Source organism: Pteronotus mesoamericanus, unplaced genomic scaffold, assembly GCF_021234165.1.
Source record: "Pteronotus mesoamericanus isolate MK-2021 breed Mesoamerican mustached bat unplaced genomic scaffold, CSHL_Meso_final contig_169, whole genome shotgun sequence".
Classification (NCBI taxonomy): Eukaryota; Metazoa; Chordata; class Mammalia; order Chiroptera; family Mormoopidae; genus Pteronotus; species Pteronotus mesoamericanus.
This window is the reverse complement of record NW_026555068.1, coordinates 7,780,456-7,799,130: the sequence shown is the minus strand read 5'-3', so window position 1 is coordinate 7,799,130 and position 18,675 is coordinate 7,780,456. Positions and strand designations below refer to the sequence as shown.

Sequence of the window (18,675 nt, the reverse complement as noted above, 5' to 3'; positions counted from 1 at the left end):
GGCTGGTGCTGTCCCACTGTTCAATCTGTATTTACTGAGCACCTAAGTACCCGGCAGCCCCTGTCGAGCCAGGGAGACAAGAAGGTGCACAAGCGCCTGTGATCTGTGGCAGTAGTTACAATGCCAGTTAATTAGGCTCCTGATGTTAAGGAAGCGCTAAGAAGGCTTCCATCCACTGTTACCCTCGTACTACACTGAATTTAGATTTTGTCCACTAAAATTGGAATAATAATTCCACCTTAATCTACTTTATGATGCCGTGGGGACCTCAAAGGCCAAGGCTCCTACAAAAGCATAAAGGACAATTGAAGGTAGGGACTGTTGATTAGCGACGTAATGATGCTGATCTGCACATTTAAAAGATGTGTTTCGTTGAGCGGTGCTACAGAACAGCGGCGAGCAGAGGCTAATAATTGTTGCAAATCGTCGGTACCTGCTCCGAGGCGGGGGTGGAGGGGGGGGAGGCAGTCATGACCTAATGTGGAGGGGAATCCGGAGCAATTTCCAAAGTCAAAAGGTCGGAAAATGGCACTCTCAGCACCACTCGCGCCCTCTCCGGGGTCAATCCCCAGGAGCCCCGCACCACCCCCACCTCTGAAATCCTAGACCCCCATCCCAGACCGCCCGGACCTTGTCGCAGACGCCCCCTGGCGGCCACGCGCGGACATTCACTTTTCGTAGTGCGGGGGCGGGGCTAACGAAGTAGGGCGGTAAATGGGGTGTGGTCTTCTCGCGTGAACTAATGTCGTCACCGAAGCGACGGACCCGGAAGGAAGTGGCGGGCTGAGGGGTGTGGCCGTTTCTGCGGTTGCACGGGGGTTCGGACAGAGTACGGAGCGCCTGGAGGGACAGCCTGGTACGCGGCCCCCGCCCCTTAGTACGTGCACTGGGCCTAGCTGCCGCTACCGGCCGCGCTGATAAGCGACTCTCCCGGTTCCCACGCCAGCTGCTGCTTCTCCCTCCTGAGCGAGAGAGCCACCCCTCTCTCCTGAATTTCTTTCTCTCACTAGCTCCCAAGCGAGACCAAGCAGAGGCTCTTGGAGCCCCAGCTCCTACTCAGGGCTCTTGGGATGCGCGACCTTCTCTCGGAAAGGGCGCGAGGTGGGACGGGGGTTTCCGCGGAGGGAAAGGACGCAGCTGCAAATCCGTAGCTGGAGGCCGCCTCGGCGAAATAAGCTCCGCGCAGGTGTTGATGCCGGACTTCTCCTAGACCCAGGAGGCAGAATCCACGCCCTGCGCGGGTTGGCCCAGGCACGCCTTACTGTGTACTTTGGTGGCAGTTACCGTAGTTTTTCCAGATCATTCAGTGTTCGGGAAATGAGTCTCTAGACGCCAAGTCTTTCGCATCCTGGTGCCCGAACGCAGTTGGACCCAGAATCTTCCCACCATAGGGAACCCCATTTCTCTAACCGTGGGCCTAGGGACCTGTCAGGTACAAAGTAACAGGAATATGGGAGGAAGTGTGGCTGCGGTCTTGTTCAGAGCCCGCTCTCATTTATGGCCAAAGGAGTAACTGGGAAGGTGGACAGAAGGCTGGAGAGTCCCACCTTGGAACTCGCCGCATGCTGCCTCTGTCTCTCCAGAGGAGTAAAAGAGTAAATAATGGTTTCCTTTGAAGTGGCAGGCAATTAGGACCGGGAGGCTTTGACCAGAACTACAAGCCACAACTGCCTGTCACTTGACTTCCTCTGTAATTTGGGCCAACACACTGCAGCTGCCTCTCCTTTTACTAGTGTGAGTGGCTCCGCGGACCGCGCATTCGAGAAGGCTGTGTTCTGAACGCGGCCCAGTTGGCACTGGTTCCCCTTTAGGCCACAGCTGTACCAGGAACCACTGCCTCTTCCACGAGGTGGGGAACAGAATTGCCCAGTTAAGGAATGGGAATGCTGACAGCAAGGATAGAAAGAGTTGTAGATCTAGCCTCGTGTTCAAACTACAACGGGCTGGATAGGAGCCACCTCCAGGGCGCTCCGCTTGGTGAGGTGCACTGGCTGTCATAGCTTGCCGCCTGCACAGCGGGCCGTACACGTTTTCCCATATCTTTTTCCCTAGGATAAAGGTTCACTGATGGCTCAGTTGGGAGCAGTTGTGGCTGTGGCTGCCAGTTTCTTTTGTGCATCTCTCTTCTCAGCTGTACACAAGATAGAAGAGGGACATATTGGGGTATATTACAGGTAAGGCAGAGAAAGGGAGAAGTTTGCAACTTCCTGTTAAATGACTTTCTCCTAGTCACGGTCTAGCAGATTCTGCTGAATATCTACGTTTATATTTTATTAAATATGAAAGTCTTTTTGGTTGGGTTTTGTGTTAGTGACCATGAGGAGGGGAATATGTGCGTGCATGTGTACACACACACACACACACATAAATGTAAATATAAAATTTAGCAGTCTAATTGATGGATGGTGATTGATAAATGTATATGGAGATTTAGAGACAAAACCTAAAGACGGTCAGTGCTCCTTGCAGATTATCTCTGAAACATTGTTCTCTCCTACATCCCTCTGTGCATCTTGGTGCCACAAGGTTGCCTCTGATGGGTACCAGTTCTTGAGAGCAACTTGAGAAGATAACCTGCTCTGCAAATTTGAACCTACTTTTTAAAATTAACATTTCAGGAAAAATGAAAGAGCCTGTAAGTCGATTTATATCAATCAAGGAGCACTTAAAAGTCTTGGGTCACTTTCCTTTTAGTAAGTTCAATAACCAAGCTTTTTGCTTTAAGTCTTTATGACCCCTTACACCCTGGCTGGTGTGGCTTAGTGAATTGGGTGCTAGTCTTGGAACTGAGGAGTCACTGGTTCAATTCCCAGTCAGGGCACATGCCTGAGTTGCAGGCCAGGTCCCTAGTTGGGGGTGTGGGAGAAACAACCAGTCAATATATCTCTTGCACATGGATGTTTCTCTCCCTCTCTTCCTCCCTCCCTTCCCCTCTCTCTAAAAGTAAATAAATAAAATCTTTTTTAAAAAAGTTTTTATGACTTTCTTATTATGTGCCTTGTGATGCTTATTTCTGGGTTTCCCACACCCTTTTAATCATTTCTCCCTACCTTCTGCTTATATGTCCCCCAAAAAAGGCTTTTTATTTCATTTATGTACAACCTGATTAGAAAGACAACTCTACTGCCAAAACTACATTAAAATGATTTGTAAAGTGTACTTAAAATTATTCTTTTGGTGTTGATGTCACTGGCATCCAACTGTTAAATGACTTTCTCCTAGTCATGGTCTAGCAGATTCTGGTAATGGTCTAGCACGGTCTGCTAGAACATTAGTACATTCACTGATAACTGTGTTACTGGATTTAAGTGCCCAAATGGATTGCCGCAAGTTCAACGGATATAGCAAGGTAAAACAGACTTCCTCTTGAGTATAGCTGGGGATTCTGCTGTCTTTATTCCACTTAGCCTATGTGCCTATTTTCCTCGCTGCAAAAGCATGTATAATGGTTTTATGTTTTAACCTTGGCTTCCTAGAATACTAGGTCTAGCTGGGAAGAAGAAAGGATCTATGGACATGGCTCTGGCACTTGTCACTCTCTACTAAACATTTATAGGGCAGAAGGGAAAGTTGGCCAAAGAGTATCAATGTGAGAAGTACCTCTTGCTAAACTGAACTCCCCTCTCTCTTCTCCTCTGCAGAGGGGGTGCCCTGCTGACTTCCACCAGTGGCCCTGGCTTCCATCTCATGCTCCCTTTCATCACATCATACAAGTCTGTGCAGGTATACTTGGCTCGTGTGGTGGGGCTGGACAACTGCAGGTTTGGGGTGTTGACGAAGGCATGATTTGGAATTTAGCCATTGGATGAGTATAATGTCTCTTCAAGGAATCATTTAAGAATAAGTTTTATATATAAAGAATGGGGCTTCATTAACTCTGGAGTCTCAATAGTTGAAATAGTCTAAATGTTGAATGGGGTCCTTGCCTAGGCCTATCAGCCCCACCTGGGAGGTATTTCTTCACTTCAGGACAGAGCCAGAGAAGAATCTGTTTTCAATGTAAAGAAGGAAAAGTAGGGTATATGTGTCTGAGCTTTAAATCACAGGCTACCAAGACAGATGGAAATAAAATATGATAATTTTGCTGGTTCTTAGTTGAATTTCAGAGATGTGAACATCATTTTTGGGAAGGACAAGGGAAGTTGAACGTGTTGAAGGGAAATGACATCTAAAATAGGAGTAGAATCACTTATGACAGATCTAAAGCCTAGCTAAATTAGACTAGCTGTCTTTGAAGTATGTTCAGTATCCTAGGCTACTTCATCAGCACTTTCCTTGTAAGCTGCTTCTGCCACGTGCTCTGCTTTATGGTTGTCTGAGTGCACTCGTGCACATTATCTCGTCTGGATCGCACAGTGACCCTGAGAATGGGCCGAGCAGCCCTCTGGACTCAGACAGGTTGAAGTAAAGAATCTGTTTCAAGACCAGTAAATGGAAGAGGCAGAAATAAACACAGGTCTTGGGATTCCTCATCCAGGGTCTTTTTCACTAAACCATTATTACCCAGCTCGTTCAGATCATGGTTCACTCACAGTGGAAGCTGGCTAAGTACCTTTGTTTGGTTAGTCTTACACCCTGTAAGTCAGGAGAATATGGAGGGGTATTCATGTTTAACAAAGAAAAAGCTCAACCACGTTAGGTGTTCAAGGACAAGGCCATTTAGAATGCCAAAAATAGGTTACTTTATTTGTCACTGCCCATCTAACAGCATTTTATGCCTCCTCTATTGCCAGACCACACTGCAGACGGATGAGGTGAAGAATGTACCTTGTGGGACTAGGTAAGGTGCCTGAGCCCATCTGAGGGAAGGGCTTCTGGGCTGGCCGTAGTCAGAAACGGTGACATGGGAGGCACCTCGTGGTTGTACCTGGCCACTGGCTCCCTGTGTTCTGACTGCAGCAGGCAGTGGGGAGCAGTGGAGAAAAATGACGAAGTTAGGTTTGGGAGGGCCCCAAGTGTCCCAAGAAGTTTGGCCTTTTTCCATTAGGAGTGAGAATCCTCTAACGGCTTCTAGCCTATAAATGACTTGATAGAGGAAGATAACGTTAGTATAACTAACCACAGAGAATGGCTTAATGGGGATGAGGGCTTACGGGCAGGAAATCCAAAGATAACCTCACTATAGTGGTCCCGTGGAAAAGTAAAAAGGTCTAAAGTGGGATGGAGTAACAAAGTAAACACCACAGGAAACATTTGGGCAGATCCACAGTTGAGGCCCCCCCACAGGACAACAGGTCTGATCTCAGCACAAAGTCACAGCTGGAGGGGCATTGCAGAGAAAAGGAGACTTAAAAGACAAACAAATGCAATGGTGAGCCTTAATTAGAAGGTGGTCCAAAAATAACACTTGTACAAGACTTGATGAAATTGTATTAGTCAGTTTGGGCTGCCATAACTGGATGGCTTAAACAACAGAAATGTATTTTCTCACAGTTATTGAAGCTCCAAGTCCAAGGTGAAGGTGCCAGCAGGGCTGGTTTCTGGTGAAGCCTCTCTCCCTGGCGTGCAGATGGCTGTCTTGCAGTGTCCTCAGATGGCCCTTTCTCTATACATTAGAGGGGAAAGCAATGTCTGGAGTCCTATCTTTTCTCTTTTTTTAAGAGTCTAATCAGTTAGGGTCTGACCCTTATGACCTCTTTTAACCTTAATTACTTCTTTAAGGGCTCTGTCTCCAAACATAGTCACATTGAGGGGTTAGAGTTTCAACATAGGGGTTTGGGAGGGACACAGTCCGTAATAGGAATTCCTGGGGAAGTTTGAGTGACTGGGTGTTAGGTAATGTGAAGGAATTATTGCTGATTTTCTTAGCTTTGGGAATGGTTTTGTGGCTATGTAGGAGAAGGTCATTTTTCTTAGCTGATGTCGCTAAGTATTAAGGGGTTAAGTATCATGACTGTAACTTATTTTGAAGTTTTCAGCAAAAAAAGGTAGATTAATCCATAAGGTAAAATGTTTAACAACTTAAATTTCAGTGTTGGTAAATGGGTTTTAGTTCAACTTTTCTGTATCTTTGAAATTTTGGAGGAAAGGGGAAGTGCTTTATTCAAGTGATGTTGAAGACGATGTGAGAAACGTCCATAAATTCCACAATGACCTTTGACTTTTTAGGTTCTGAGAACTCCTCCACCTCCTTTAGTCTTTTCCCTTCAATCATTTTAGTAAAATATTGCAGATTCAAAGATATGAACTACTCTTTTCTTACTGGCGTATCAAAAGTTTCACTGTTTTCTTTGCGGAATTATTTTTAGGAAGTGCGATTTCTCAGGAGATTGTGCTCTTGCTGTGAGCTCTGAAGTTCTCCTACTTGTAAATCCAACATGCCTTCTGAGCTCTCATGAATACTTCTCCTTTTCCACTGAGTCACATGTTAGGTCATCACCGAGGAAACTGCACTGTATTCCAGAGCTTTTTTAGTGACTTCTTTGCCATCCTTCCCCTCACAGTGGTGGTGTGATGATCTACTTTGACAGAATTGAAGTGGTGAACTTTCTGGTCCCAAATGCAGGTATGTTTTTCCCCTTGACCCCCACCACCAGCTTACTGTCCCCAGCATGCCACCCCAGCGTCTGTCACAGCACCTCAGGACAAGGAACTGCTCTGGCTGGGCAAGTTTTAAGTCCTACCTTCTCTTGTTCTGAAACCTCTCCTTCCCTCCCAGTGTATGATATAGTGAAGAACTATACCGCTGACTACGACAAGGCCCTCATCTTCAACAAGATCCACCACGAACTGAACCAGTTCTGCAGTGTGCACACACTTCAGGAGGTCTACATTGAGCTCTTTGGTAAGAAAGTCTCTTCTAATCAGAGCCTGCCTCAGCAGCCCTGCTTCCCCCCGCTGACTACTTGTGAGCTACCCCCAGGCTAGGGTGGGTGCTGCTGGACAGGAGGGGTTAAAGGACCTAGTGGTCAGGAACTGGTCACAAAGGGCACTCCTAGAAAATGCTGGTGACAGTGGAAGATCATGAGAGCGGTTGAGCTTTGGGCGCAGGAGGAACTGTGTCGACAGCCGGGCTTGCCCCCGCCTGGACCACAGGACTGGCATGGAGCTGTGTTTCCACGGTCCCTAAGGCATCACTCTGAAAGAAAGGCAGGCTCACTTGTAGAAGAACCTTAGAGATTATCCAGCCCAACATCCTCATTTTAAAGTAAGGGTACCTACACATAAATAAAGTTGTACAGCTAGTTCGTGACGGCTGAAGCCAGGACCTCCCTCTCCTGGCCCTCACTTTGTGTGCTTTCCACCACGTCACACTGAATGAAAGGCACACAGCAAAGACTGGAGGGCGGGATGGTTCACCTTTAATGCTACAAGTAGGACGAGGACCATAGCCACTTACAGTTCCTAGAACCTTTCTGGGGGATTTTGTGTGTTTTTTATTTGTTTGTTTATTTGTTTACTCTATACCTATAGAGATGAATAGGAAGAAGCAGCAACAAAGGAAGGAAACATTTCAGTAATTGTTACAGCTCTTTTGTGGTAAAATGTTCTATTATAAACTTGCTGATAGAAGCTTTCTAGTAGCCAGTACTAAAAGTCAATAGATTTTTCAACCCATTGCACCCAAGAATAGGTATTCTTGATAGTAGGACTGGACAGTGATTATTCCCAGGAATCTCCATAAAAAGGACCTGAGTGAGAACACGTTTTAGAGGAGACAGAAGGAGGACTCATTGGCGGTGCCAATGACCTTGATTAAGCAGTCGGCCCTCTGCACTGTGTTTCAGATTTGGAAAACCATCAGAATCACTTTTAATTTTCTGCAGCAGAAAATGAATCTAAATTCATTCTATAGGGTTTAGATTCTTTTATTGGGTTTGAATTCAGTGTGCTTTCAGGAAAAATTTGGTAAATTTGCTATTTTTTTAATCAAACAGATTTTTATAAAATACCATTAGTTTTCTCTCTAGCCATTGTTTACCAACTCATACCATTAATTGAACATTTCAGAGCATTTGAAACAACAAAAGACAAAAGATCTCTAATTTCCATGAAGAGGAAATTAAAATGTGAAATTGTTTTACATTAAAAAACTTCTCACTGTCTCAGAGATCAACATGGTGGCTTAGTGAAGTATAACTTCGTGTACAAAGGAGCTGGGAATTAAATTTGCTTTGAAATTTTTTTCTTTTTAAAGCTCAGTCTTGCCAGCAGCATTGTTTTGCTAAGAATATATTTGCATCCATAAAGGAGAAACTAGAGTCTCTAATCCTTTTCCTTAACCATCAAAGGTTTTTTTCTATTGTAGTTCCCTCCTCTCAGGATTCCTAGCCCTGACTTTCAACATGACTGCATAATTCTCATCACTGCTTACTCTGATGCATCCTCTTTGCCCATTTTATAAAAATACTATCTAGCCCTGGCCAGCTCGCTCACTTGGTTGAAGCATCATCCCATACACCAGAAGGCTGCAGGTTCAATTCCTGGTCAGGGGACATGCCTAGGTTGCAGGTTCAGTCCCCATTCATAGGGTATATCAATGTTTCTCTCTCTTTCTCCCTCCCTTCACCTCTCTATAAAAATAAACAAAATAGATTTTTAAACCAATGGAAAAAAAAGCATATGCTCGGGTGAGAATTAAAATTATATATATATAATTTTATATATATATATATATAAAATCTAGTACTTGTTCAAAAGTTTACCTTAAGAACATCTTTGTATATACTTAATAATATATCTTAGCCTGCCTTCATTAGCATAACTGTAACATAAACAACTTATTACCAGTATTACTTTGGTAAACCACCTTTCAAAATATTTCTTTCAAAAACAAAAAACATTTCTTTCAGATTTTCCTAGAAAGTTACTAGCCCACAGCCACAGGTTTCTACTTTGACTCAGATATAATTTGGTCTGATAAATGGCTGTTATTAATAACTTATGGAGGGTATAGGCCACCTCACTTAAAGTTTGGTACGTATCCTATTTAAAATAGAAGCTATGAAATGCAATACTTATCTCTAGCTGTGAAATTGTTAGACCAGTGTCAGGTACAAGGTCCTACTTTTATGGGCCTTTCTCCCTCAGTGCTAGGAGGCCTGTGAGAGCATATCCAATACATGGAAACATTAAAATCCCTTGCTCACTAATATGACTGTTGAAAAGGTACTGTTGTAAACCCTAAAAATCAAAACGTAGTAATTAAACAAGTTCATCATTTTGTCTACTAACTAGCTTGAACATGTCTCAACTTCTGTGGATCTCAGTTTGGGCATCTATAAAAGGCAGGAGATAGATTTTCTATTTCTCAGAGGCTTCTGTTTGGGCACATGTGACCAAGAATGGCCCCTGAAAGCAGATTGCAGCCTGACAATAAGGGAGGTGATTGGGTTTAGATGTCCCAACCTGATTTCACGGAGTCTTTCTGTTGGTGCCCTTCTGGGATCTTACTTAGGATCTGAGGCCAAAAAAGGCAGCCTGGTGCTGCCGTCCTGGGACCACAGCTAGAAGGGGGATCAGTCATAGATCTTCCTACAGTTGTCTATGAAATGACTCACATGTGAATTCCAGGCAAAGGAATCGGGACCAAAGCAAACAACACATCAAAAGACTTGGGCTCATTCCAGAACTGTAAATTTTTATTTTCCCCTTGTGTTATTTGATGGAGTTCCTAATGAAAATAGTCTTCCTTGGGGCTTCGTTGACGTCAGAATCTGTTTTTTCTTTTACAGACATTTAAAATTACTAGATTTAATGTGCGCGGCTCTTTTCAAAACACCTAACATAGCCATTTCATCATCCTTCTTCATGAAAACTGGGCACCTGCCTTCTGTTTCACTCCCATTTCCTGGAGAAAGGCTGCGGCCTGTTCAAAAAATTGTGCTAGAATTGTTGTTTGTTCTTTTTTTTTTTTTTTTTTTAAGCTCAGTTTCCTTTTGGGCAAGGCTGCTATTTTCAACAACCTAGATGATTATATCTTGAGGCCGCAGGAAAAGGATACTTTCACATCTAGCCTGTGGACAGGGGCTGCGGAGGCATGTCGCTCTGAAAGTCTTGCTGGGGGACTTTAGATTTCTGAGCTATGATAAACACTTCACCTAGAGAAGGTCTTTTGCCTGTGAGGTGCATTCTTGAGCTGGTATTTTAGCTTTAACTCTACCTGCATACTTCCCTCCACCTGCCTAGAAAGCATGACAACCCCTTTTCCTATCTTTTTTTTTTTTTTTTTTTTAAAGATTTTATTTATTTTTAGACAGAGCAGAAGAGAGGGAGAAAGAGAGAGAGAAACATCAATGTGTGGTTGCCTCTCGCACACCCCTTCCCGGGGACCTGGCCCACAACCCAGGCATGTGCCCTGGCAGAAATCAAACCGGCAACCCTTTGGTTCGCAGGCTGGCACTCAGTCCACTGAGCCACGCTAGCCAAGGCATTCCTATCTTTCTTGATTCCAGATCAGATTGATGAAAATCTCAAATTGGCTTTGCAACAGGACCTGACCTCCATGGCCCCTGGGCTTGTCATCCAGGTAAGCATTGCCACCATGGAGTGTCCCCTGATGATGGTGTATTCCCACCCGCACCCCACCCCCACTGCTTTTCAAGGGATGTCCTTTCTGTGCAGGAAGATCAAAGACCAAGGGGAGCTGCTTAGGTGCCTCACCACCCTCACTTTCCTATCAGGTGCTATTCTTATCCTTCTCCAGGCTGTTCGGGTGACAAAGCCCAATATACCCGAGGCGATCCGCAGAAACTACGAGTTGATGTGAGTACCCTCTGCCTCAGCTATAACCACCACACTCACCCACCCCATCCCACCCCAGCGTTCCCTGAGGCAGTGCCAGGCTTTCATTCTCCATCTGGAGTATTTGTCCCAGCCCATGGCACCGTGGGATGGAGCAGACATGCCACAACGGTCACCTGGGCTCTATATCTGTGACTGAGCTCCATAGAGAAGCCCTCTTGAGCAGTGATGCTTTTAAAGGGGCCAGAGGCCCTTGTCTGCTTCACAGCTCATGCCAAAGAAGATAGGAGAGAAAGATGAATAAGTAGGCAGGCAAGTGCATTTTACTAAAGTAAATTATGCTCTGTTTCCCACAATTGAGTTATTTTGGAGGAGGAGGAGGTGAGCCATGTCTGCAACAGATCTGCTTTTACACGGGACATTGAACCACCTACCAGGAGAAAGTAAGAAATCAGAGTTTGCCTCTTCTCAGCAGGAGAGTTTGGCTTCTCCAGGGGACAGTGAAGTTCCTCAGAAGCTTTCCATAGCGACCTCACAACTGCATACTTTTTTCCCCTTCAGGGAAAGCGAGAAGACAAAGCTGCTTATTGCAGCCCAGAAACAGAAGGTGGTGGAAAAAGAAGCTGAGACAGAGCGGAAGAAGGCCCTCATTGGTCTGGATATGGTTCTCTGATCCCCTTTCAGACCAGAAGGACTGGGAGTGGTGGGAAGAGTCATGGGAACCTCAGGCACAGTTAGACCACATGTTCTAACCCTTGCCACCTGCAGGAGTGGCTCTTAGATTCCCAGAAGCAAAGCTGACATTGTCAGATTGTGGCCAGCGGCAGTAAGTTTTGAGTTTCCACATATCTCTTAAATGAAAGGAACCCTTACTGTTCATTCATAATGATAGTGGCTAACACTTACTGAGCACTTACTATGAGCCATGTACTTTCCGAACTAAGCACTTACGTGTAAATTCTCTTACTCCTCACAGCCAGCGGGTGGGGGAGGTACTTACCTTAACCTCACTTTACTGAGCCGGAGCACAGAGAGTGAAGCACAGAGAGGCTGAACAATGTGCCCAAGGTCTTATGGCAAGTGAATTGGTGGGACTCTGGTTCAGATCCTGGGATTCTGCTGCACAACCTGGGTCCTTAGCCGCTACACTAGACTATCAGCAACAAACCTTACTACTACCTAAAGTGAAGAGGCCGGAAAAAACGTTTTAGAGAGTACCTTATTCCTTAAAATATTCCTTTAAGAGAAATACTTTTGTGATTTAAGAGAGAGGTTAGGGCTTGTTCCCTGATTTCATCAGAGTGATAACTGTCCTCCCTTGGGCCCACAACTCCCCAGTTACTGTCTTGTGCCGATGCCATTGCTCGTGCCCACTGGGACACTCCATCTCTGCCCTTGTGTGCCTGTCTTGGTTGTCCTCCGGGACCTGCGTCTGAGCTTACCCACATTCCTGCATCAGGGTCTGTGATCAGGTGAAAGCTGAAACCAAGTCAAACTCTCGAAATAGTAGAGCTCTAAGCCTTTTCTCAACTTCATATAGAGGCGGAAAAAGTAGCCCAGGTTGCAGAAATCACCTATGGACAGAAGGTGATGGAAAAGGAGACTGAGAAGAAGATTTCAGAAATTGAAGGTAAGCAGAAGTGCAATTCATGCCTGAATTTTCTTCAGACCCTACTTTGTGGCAAGGGGGTGAGAACATCGTTTCCTTTGCTCTTTAACCTCTGCTCTAAGATCTGTTGATTTGTTGGGAACATCACTTTTTCTCTGTGCTTTCACTTCAGGGCAGATGTGGCATTAATTTTCCACTTGAGAGAGCATGCATTCCTTCAACAAATGTCAGCTGCATGTCATTAGGCACTCATATTAGGCATAAGAAAAAGGGATATCACACAGTCCTGCTGTCTTGGAGCTCACAGTCTGGCGTAGGGAGTAAACTAAAAAACGAGGCCAAAACAGCAGCTCTCTCCCTCACTCCTTTCCTACGCCCTCCTTGGAAGTCGGCGAGCACCAAAGCTTTGGCCTCTTGAGTCTGCTGTCAGGGACCTGTGGTTGATAAGCTGGCTGGGAAGAAGACACCCTTTCAGCGCCAAGAGCACAGGCTGGAGAGAAGTGCTCCTTTGCCAGCTTTTCTGAATATCATTTGCCTTCAGTTCCCTGCCCCTCAGCCCTTACCTCATTCCCACCACCTGCCTTTTCCTTCCTGTGGTATATAAGTATCAAGCAAATTCTAGGACAAAAGGGGACCCCAAGGCTCAGCTTCAGGCTACAAGGTGCTATGCCCAGTCATACACTTTATGGGGCCTGCCAGGCTTTGGATTGACTCATTGAGGAGCCAGTTAAGATTTTACAAATCAGCAACTCCTCATTAGGGAACTCAGCAAAACCATACGCTTTTATTTCTTATAAATACATGTCATCAGGTGCTAAGGCCAGTTAAGTGAGCCTCATGTAGCCGGAACTCCAGCCAGACTGCGGGCTCCTTCCACTCAGGTTCATGCTGAGGGTGCACAGTAAAAACCCACCCACAGACTGACCTTTCTTCCCAGGCCTTTTGCTGCAGATACTATTCATGTGAGATTGACCTCATTCCCAAGGCAAGGAAGTAAATATCAAAAATTTTGCATCAACTCAATGGAAAGCTAGTCTCAGCAGATTGAGAAAGTATATTGCTTGCATAGTAGAAGTTGAAACAGGTCTTAATTCTAGCAAGTGTTAGTCTGGATGAGGGCTTGTAACTCTTATTAGAGTGTGCCAGCTTAACAGCTGTTAATTAGGACTTTCTTGAAATGATTGATGGAAAGAAAAGGAAAATGATGTTGGAGAGGGACTGAACTATTTTATGCTTACAATATTCGGCGTTAGGGTGGATCTGCCTCTGGCTGTATTCAGAGCCTTCTTTGGGCATCTCTTGCTTTTGCTGGATGTAGCACAAGAGGGGCGAGAGGAAAGCTCAGACTGGAGGTTGAGGCAGGGCCCCTCCACAGGCACGGAGCTACAGAAGGAGTAAGAGTGCAGAAACAGGAAGTGCTCCAGGCGGCAGTGCCTGTCCTGATAATGTTGTCAAATAAGATGGTCATTTAACCAAACCACTTCTCTGTTTATAAACATTGTGAAAGATAGCTTAAATATGTTTTAAAGTTATATGCAGGTATAGATTAAAAACGTTCATGCAGGCGATAGTACTCCTGGTAGCATTCAGCCTGAAAGTCAGCCCTTCCCCTCCAAAGAGATAGGCTATTCCAAGGGAAAATAAATAGAACTTCATTCAGCAAAAAAAATAAAAAAGATGTTGGGCACAGCAATGGACTTCCTCATGACTAGTCCCCACCACAGGGAGATGCAGTCAAAGCACATGTTCCCCTATTTCACAGGTGAGGAAACCAAAGCACAGGGGAAAAAGCAACCTCCCCAAGTTCAGAGGCAATCAGGGAAAGTGGCAGGGGCCAGCCCCAGGCTTCTGGTAGCCTCTGCACTGCAGTTCACTGCGTTCTTCCCCTCAGACGCTGCGTTCCTGGCCCGGGAGAAGGCAAAGGCTGACGCTGAGTGTTACACTGCTATGAAAATCGCTGAAGCAAATAAGGTAAACGCCCAGTGCCACCTGTTAAAGAGGACATATGTTTGGGTTTAGGCCAATACTGGTTGAGAGTTCCTGGTGTTGGAAGACCACCACCCAAAGCCCCTCGTGGCCAGAAGTGACTTCTGCGCTGTGCGGGACAGGCACTTCCCTTTTCCTTGGTAGTGCCTCGATGGAAGTATAGTGTTTGTGTCAAACATGGAAACTCCTACAACTCTTGCAGCTCTGGTCTTGAAAATCCAAGATTACTTTCTCTTAGAGAAGCGGTCACCCTGTTACTAATGTAACAGTGAGACGAGAAGTAGAGAGAGCGTGTATCTTTGACAGAGACCCTCTCCCTGTGTCCAGTGAAGGGGTGCCACCCATAATTTTCCCTAATCTGGCTCCACCTAAGTCTTCTTTACTTTTTCCTTTTTTTCAGCTAAAGCTGACCCCTGAATATCTGCAGCTGATGAAGTACAAGGCCATTGCTTCCAACAGCAAGATTTACTTTGGCAAAGACATCCCTAACATGTTCGTGGACTCTGCAGGCAGTCTGGGCAAGCAGTTTGAGGGGCTAGCTGACAAGCTGAGTTTTGGTTTAGAAGATGAACCCTTGGAGGCAGACACCGAGGATAATTGAAACAGAATTTTTATACAACCTCAGGTGACACTTAAAGAAAGAGATCTTTATTTTTTAATGATGAACTAGGATGTTCCTCCCTCTTACACTACCTTCTTTGACTGTCTTCCACGTACTATGGTGGAAAAAAAGAGGAAACGGACTTAAATCTATTCCCCTGGGAAGGGAGGGCAGGGATTGATAATTTTGGGGTTTTATTCAGGTATGTAGGCTATTTGACTTCTGTTAAGATTTGTAAACCATGAGTTTGACCTATGACCTCCCGGTATTAATTTTAATCCTTTGAAGCTGACTTAATTAAGAATGCTACCATTAAGGAGTGGGAGAAATAGAGGGTGTTGCTTGTAGATGGTTTGATTCCCCTTATTTGGGAAAACACCATCCAGAGTCTTCGTCCCTGCCTTCGAGGTAGGAGATGCCTGTGGGTGAGGCTCACAACTGAGCAAATACGTGCTTGTACGTTTGCCAGGAGAGCCAGGGGGAACAACTGCAGCATGTTTGGCTTTCCTGGCATTTTTGTCAGTGCAGGCATGAGTTATTCAGAGGTGCACTTACTGAGCCCTCATAAGGAAGAACGGGTGCTAGATTTTGCAAGCTTTTCTATACATGCTACCCTCGTTGCCCTCGGGCTTAAAGTGGTGTTTCTGACTGCATTGCCAGAGCCAAGGTCTGCTCATTGCCACACAGTTCTTTTTAAAACTTTTCACCTAGTCTGTGATTTGGGGATATTTTTTCCCCTCTCAATCTCTTTGTTGGTTCCAGTCAGCATCAAGAAGACAGGAACAAGCAACTCAAGTGTCTTAATAGCTGCTAAAGTGGGATCATTATGTCTGTTAGCAACTAAGGTACCTGCTTGGCAAACTCTGTATGTTCCTTGATGTCAAGTGTCTTTTTATTGTTGTGGCAATTCTACAGTGAAGATTCTCTGGAAGAGAAGGGAGGCTCATCCAAAAGCATTCCTAACCTTAAGGTATATGGCTTGTGCTGGGAGTTTGGTGTCGTGATAGACCCATTTTTAAACCCAGGGCTTCAGGCTGCCACACAGACATCAGACTGAATATTCAGTCTCCAGAGACAGCTGTGTGGGTGCAAGTCCAAGTTCCTGCCCAAGTCCCTGGGTTGAAGCCGCTGCATCAAAATCTGTGCCGATGTTTTCTTTCTCATTGCTAATTAGGAAAAGTTTCAGTCACCTGGGAGATTTGGGAAGGGGGAGAGCAAACATGAAAGAAAGATGTTCTTATATCCTGGAATTGGAGTTGGGGGTAGGGACAGCCTGCATAGGCCTTGAGTTGAGCACCATATTGTTAAGTGGAGGACAGCTATCTGGAGTTAACATGCAAGCATGTTGGTGTTCTCCATGATGAGCTCTGGTTCAGGATTTGTTAGATTCTTCCCCTCCCCCCAGAAAACCCCTCTCTACACCCAGTGGCTCAACGAGTCTGTGAATGCTCCTTTGTGGCACAGGTCCCCGCTTACTCTTTGGTCCCCTGCTCAGACTTCTAGTTTATCAAATGGCTCCAGAACTCAAGGCCAGCTTACCCCTAAGTAGCAAGTTTGGGGAGCTTTCTGCCTGCCCAGGAAGAAACAAAATGTTACCTCCTCTTAATTCAGATGTTGCCCTTCTCTTTTCTGACTTTTGGGTCTAGAATCTTCAAACCACGGTTCCTGATCACATTTTGTGCAGGCAGCCAAATGTTCCTGGGAGTGATGAATTTCAGCATGCTCTGAAGTCCTCGCAGAAGGCAGCCAGTCTCCCAAGACCAACATAGAGTATCCATTATTAACATATTCTCACCCTCCTCCCACTCCAGTGCCATTAATCACCTGTTAGAAGCAACATGTCAGGTCCCCCATCCCTAATTTACATATTTGTCTGTTCCCTGTACTCTGAGAATTGCTACCTAGGCCTCAGAATACACTACTTCACTACAATTGAATAAGTAGCAAGGGTATCTCAGTCTGTTGGAATAGCATGTTTGCTCAGGTTCTTATGTGAAAAGTCTCCTAACACTAACATCCTGTGGTAGCTTGTCCCTTACGTTAGATGCTCTTTGACCACAGGAGAGCCTCAGTGAAGTCCTGCAGCCTCTACTCCCCTTGATGTTAACGTCGCTTCTTCCTTAAACAAGAAATATAAATGTTATAGTTCTCACTAGTTTGAATCCAGTGGTTGTCTGTACATGCCTCAATAGTAAGATCATGGAAGTCACCTCTTTCCTTAGCATGGGACAACTAACCAATCTGTCTGTGTGACTTTCTTTAGCACTTACTAGAAAATCTGATCTTAACATTTGAATCCTAAACACATAAAATGTGACAGCCTGCAGTTTTGTAGGCAGTAAAGTCATGGCTGCTATTTATAAATGGAACTTCTATCAAAATAAGTAACTGTTTATAAAATTCAGTTTTTGTAGAATTTTCCAAGGAAAAGTCACCTTGGTTGAATGTTTCTCACTCATTAAACTTTGCAGAAGTGATTCATATTCAGTATTGTTTCTAATCACTTTTTTATATAAGGACAGAATGTTTACAAGGAAGCCAAAGTTTGTTAATTTTTATATAACTAAAATAAGATAAATTTGGAGAAATCTATAATCATATTAAGTTGAGGGAGAAAAGAAATCACTGAAAGAATTTTAGCAATACTCAGGAGCAAGTGGTGGCGGGTAAATGGAGACAAATGTATTTGAACAATATAAATAAATAAATAAATAAAAATGTTAAAAAATACTACAAAAGAAGGAATTTTAGCAATATAGGCAGGTCCTCAAATAACATCTTTTGATTCAACAGGATTTTGTTACAACATTGATAAGATACCATAGGAACTCAACTTTTGTTTATATCAATTAGCCTGTCATAAAATCATTATACATCATTTTACTTAAAGTCACAGAACCTGTTGACAATGCTGGGGACTTACTGTGTATTGATCCAAAAAAAGATGTTTTATAAATGCTCTGTTGCAATTTCTATGGGTCTATCAACACTGCTAAGTTTATCATTTATAGAGAGTAGTGGAAGTAAGATCATCATATTTACTGACTTACCTATTTGCGTTTGAGGATCAAATGTACAGATGCTCCTCAACTTATGATGGGGTTTTGTCCCAATAAACCCATTATAAGTTGAAAATATCATTAAGTTGCCCTGACCAGTGTGGCTTGGTTGGTTGGAGCATTGTCCTGTGCACCAAAAGATTGCAGGTTCAATTCCCTGTCAGGGTATATACCTAGGTTACAGGTACCTGGTCGGGACACGTGCAGGAGGCAACCGATTGATGTCTCTCTCTCTCTCTCTCTCTCTCTCCCCCCCCCCTCTCCCCCCCGCCCCCTCTCCCCACGTCCCCACCCTCTCCCCTGCCTTTTCTCTCTAAATCAATAAATGTATCCTCAGGTGAGGATTTTAAAATTTTTTTTTAATTAAAATATTAAGTTGAAAATATATTTAATAAATCAAACCTATTGATCATTATGGCTTAGCATAGCTTACTTTAAACATACGCAGAACACTTACATTAGCCTACAGTTGGGCAAAATCATCTAACACAAAACATTTTATAATAAAATTTGACATTATAACCATCATAAAGTCAAAAAATCATCAGTGGGGGACAGTCTGTATCTTGGCTAGTGGCTACTCTGTGTCTATGAACTTAACCACTACTCCTTTAATTCTATTCAGTAGGGAATTAGCTGCTGTTTCTATTGCTTTCCTATGGAAGAGGTAATAGCCAATCATTTTGTGTTTGTATTTCCCTTCCTTTTTATTTCTAGTTTTACATAAGCAAGTGATC

The 18,675-nt window shown here is 44.4% G+C and overlaps 1 protein-coding gene across 3 annotated transcripts; it reads left to right on the top strand.

Moving 5' to 3' along the window:
• The first annotated feature begins 791 nt into the window (after positions 1-791).
• Positions 792-18,153, top strand: ERLIN2 (ER lipid raft associated 2). 3 transcript variants are annotated; one of them, XM_054566039.1, is made up of 13 exons: positions 1,173-1,432; positions 2,053-2,174; positions 3,642-3,723; positions 4,734-4,780; positions 6,444-6,505; positions 6,659-6,784; positions 10,395-10,468; positions 10,646-10,704; positions 11,245-11,336; positions 12,224-12,313; positions 14,184-14,263; positions 14,679-14,903; positions 16,526-18,153. In XM_054566039.1, the coding sequence occupies exons 2-12, from the start codon at positions 2,068-2,070 to the stop codon at positions 14,877-14,879; spliced, it is 1,020 nt and encodes a 339-aa protein (XP_054422014.1). In that variant the 5' UTR covers positions 1,173-1,432; positions 2,053-2,067; the 3' UTR covers positions 14,880-14,903; positions 16,526-18,153. The 3 variants fall into 3 exon arrangements, with proteins under 3 accessions (XP_054422012.1, XP_054422013.1, XP_054422014.1); XM_054566037.1 differs by lacking the exon at positions 1,173-1,432 and adding an exon at positions 792-856 and having other exon boundaries at positions 14,679-18,153; XM_054566038.1 differs by lacking the exon at positions 1,173-1,432 and adding an exon at positions 949-1,101 and having other exon boundaries at positions 14,679-18,153.
• The last annotated feature ends 522 nt before the right edge of the window (positions 18,154-18,675 follow it).

Bases quoted from the DNA above. Each gene is read 5' to 3' on its own strand.
- ERLIN2 (XM_054566037.1), top strand. From the start codon at position 2,068: ATGGCTCAGTTGGGAGCAGTTGTGGCTGTGGCTGCCAGTTTCTTTTGT. The intron at 4,781-6,443 runs GTAAGGTGCCTG...TTCCCCTCACAG, and splicing joins AATGTACCTTGTGGGACTAG to TGGTGGTGTGATGATCTACT. The intron at 14,264-14,678 runs GTAAACGCCCAG...CCTTTTTTTCAG, and splicing joins AAATCGCTGAAGCAAATAAG to CTAAAGCTGACCCCTGAATA.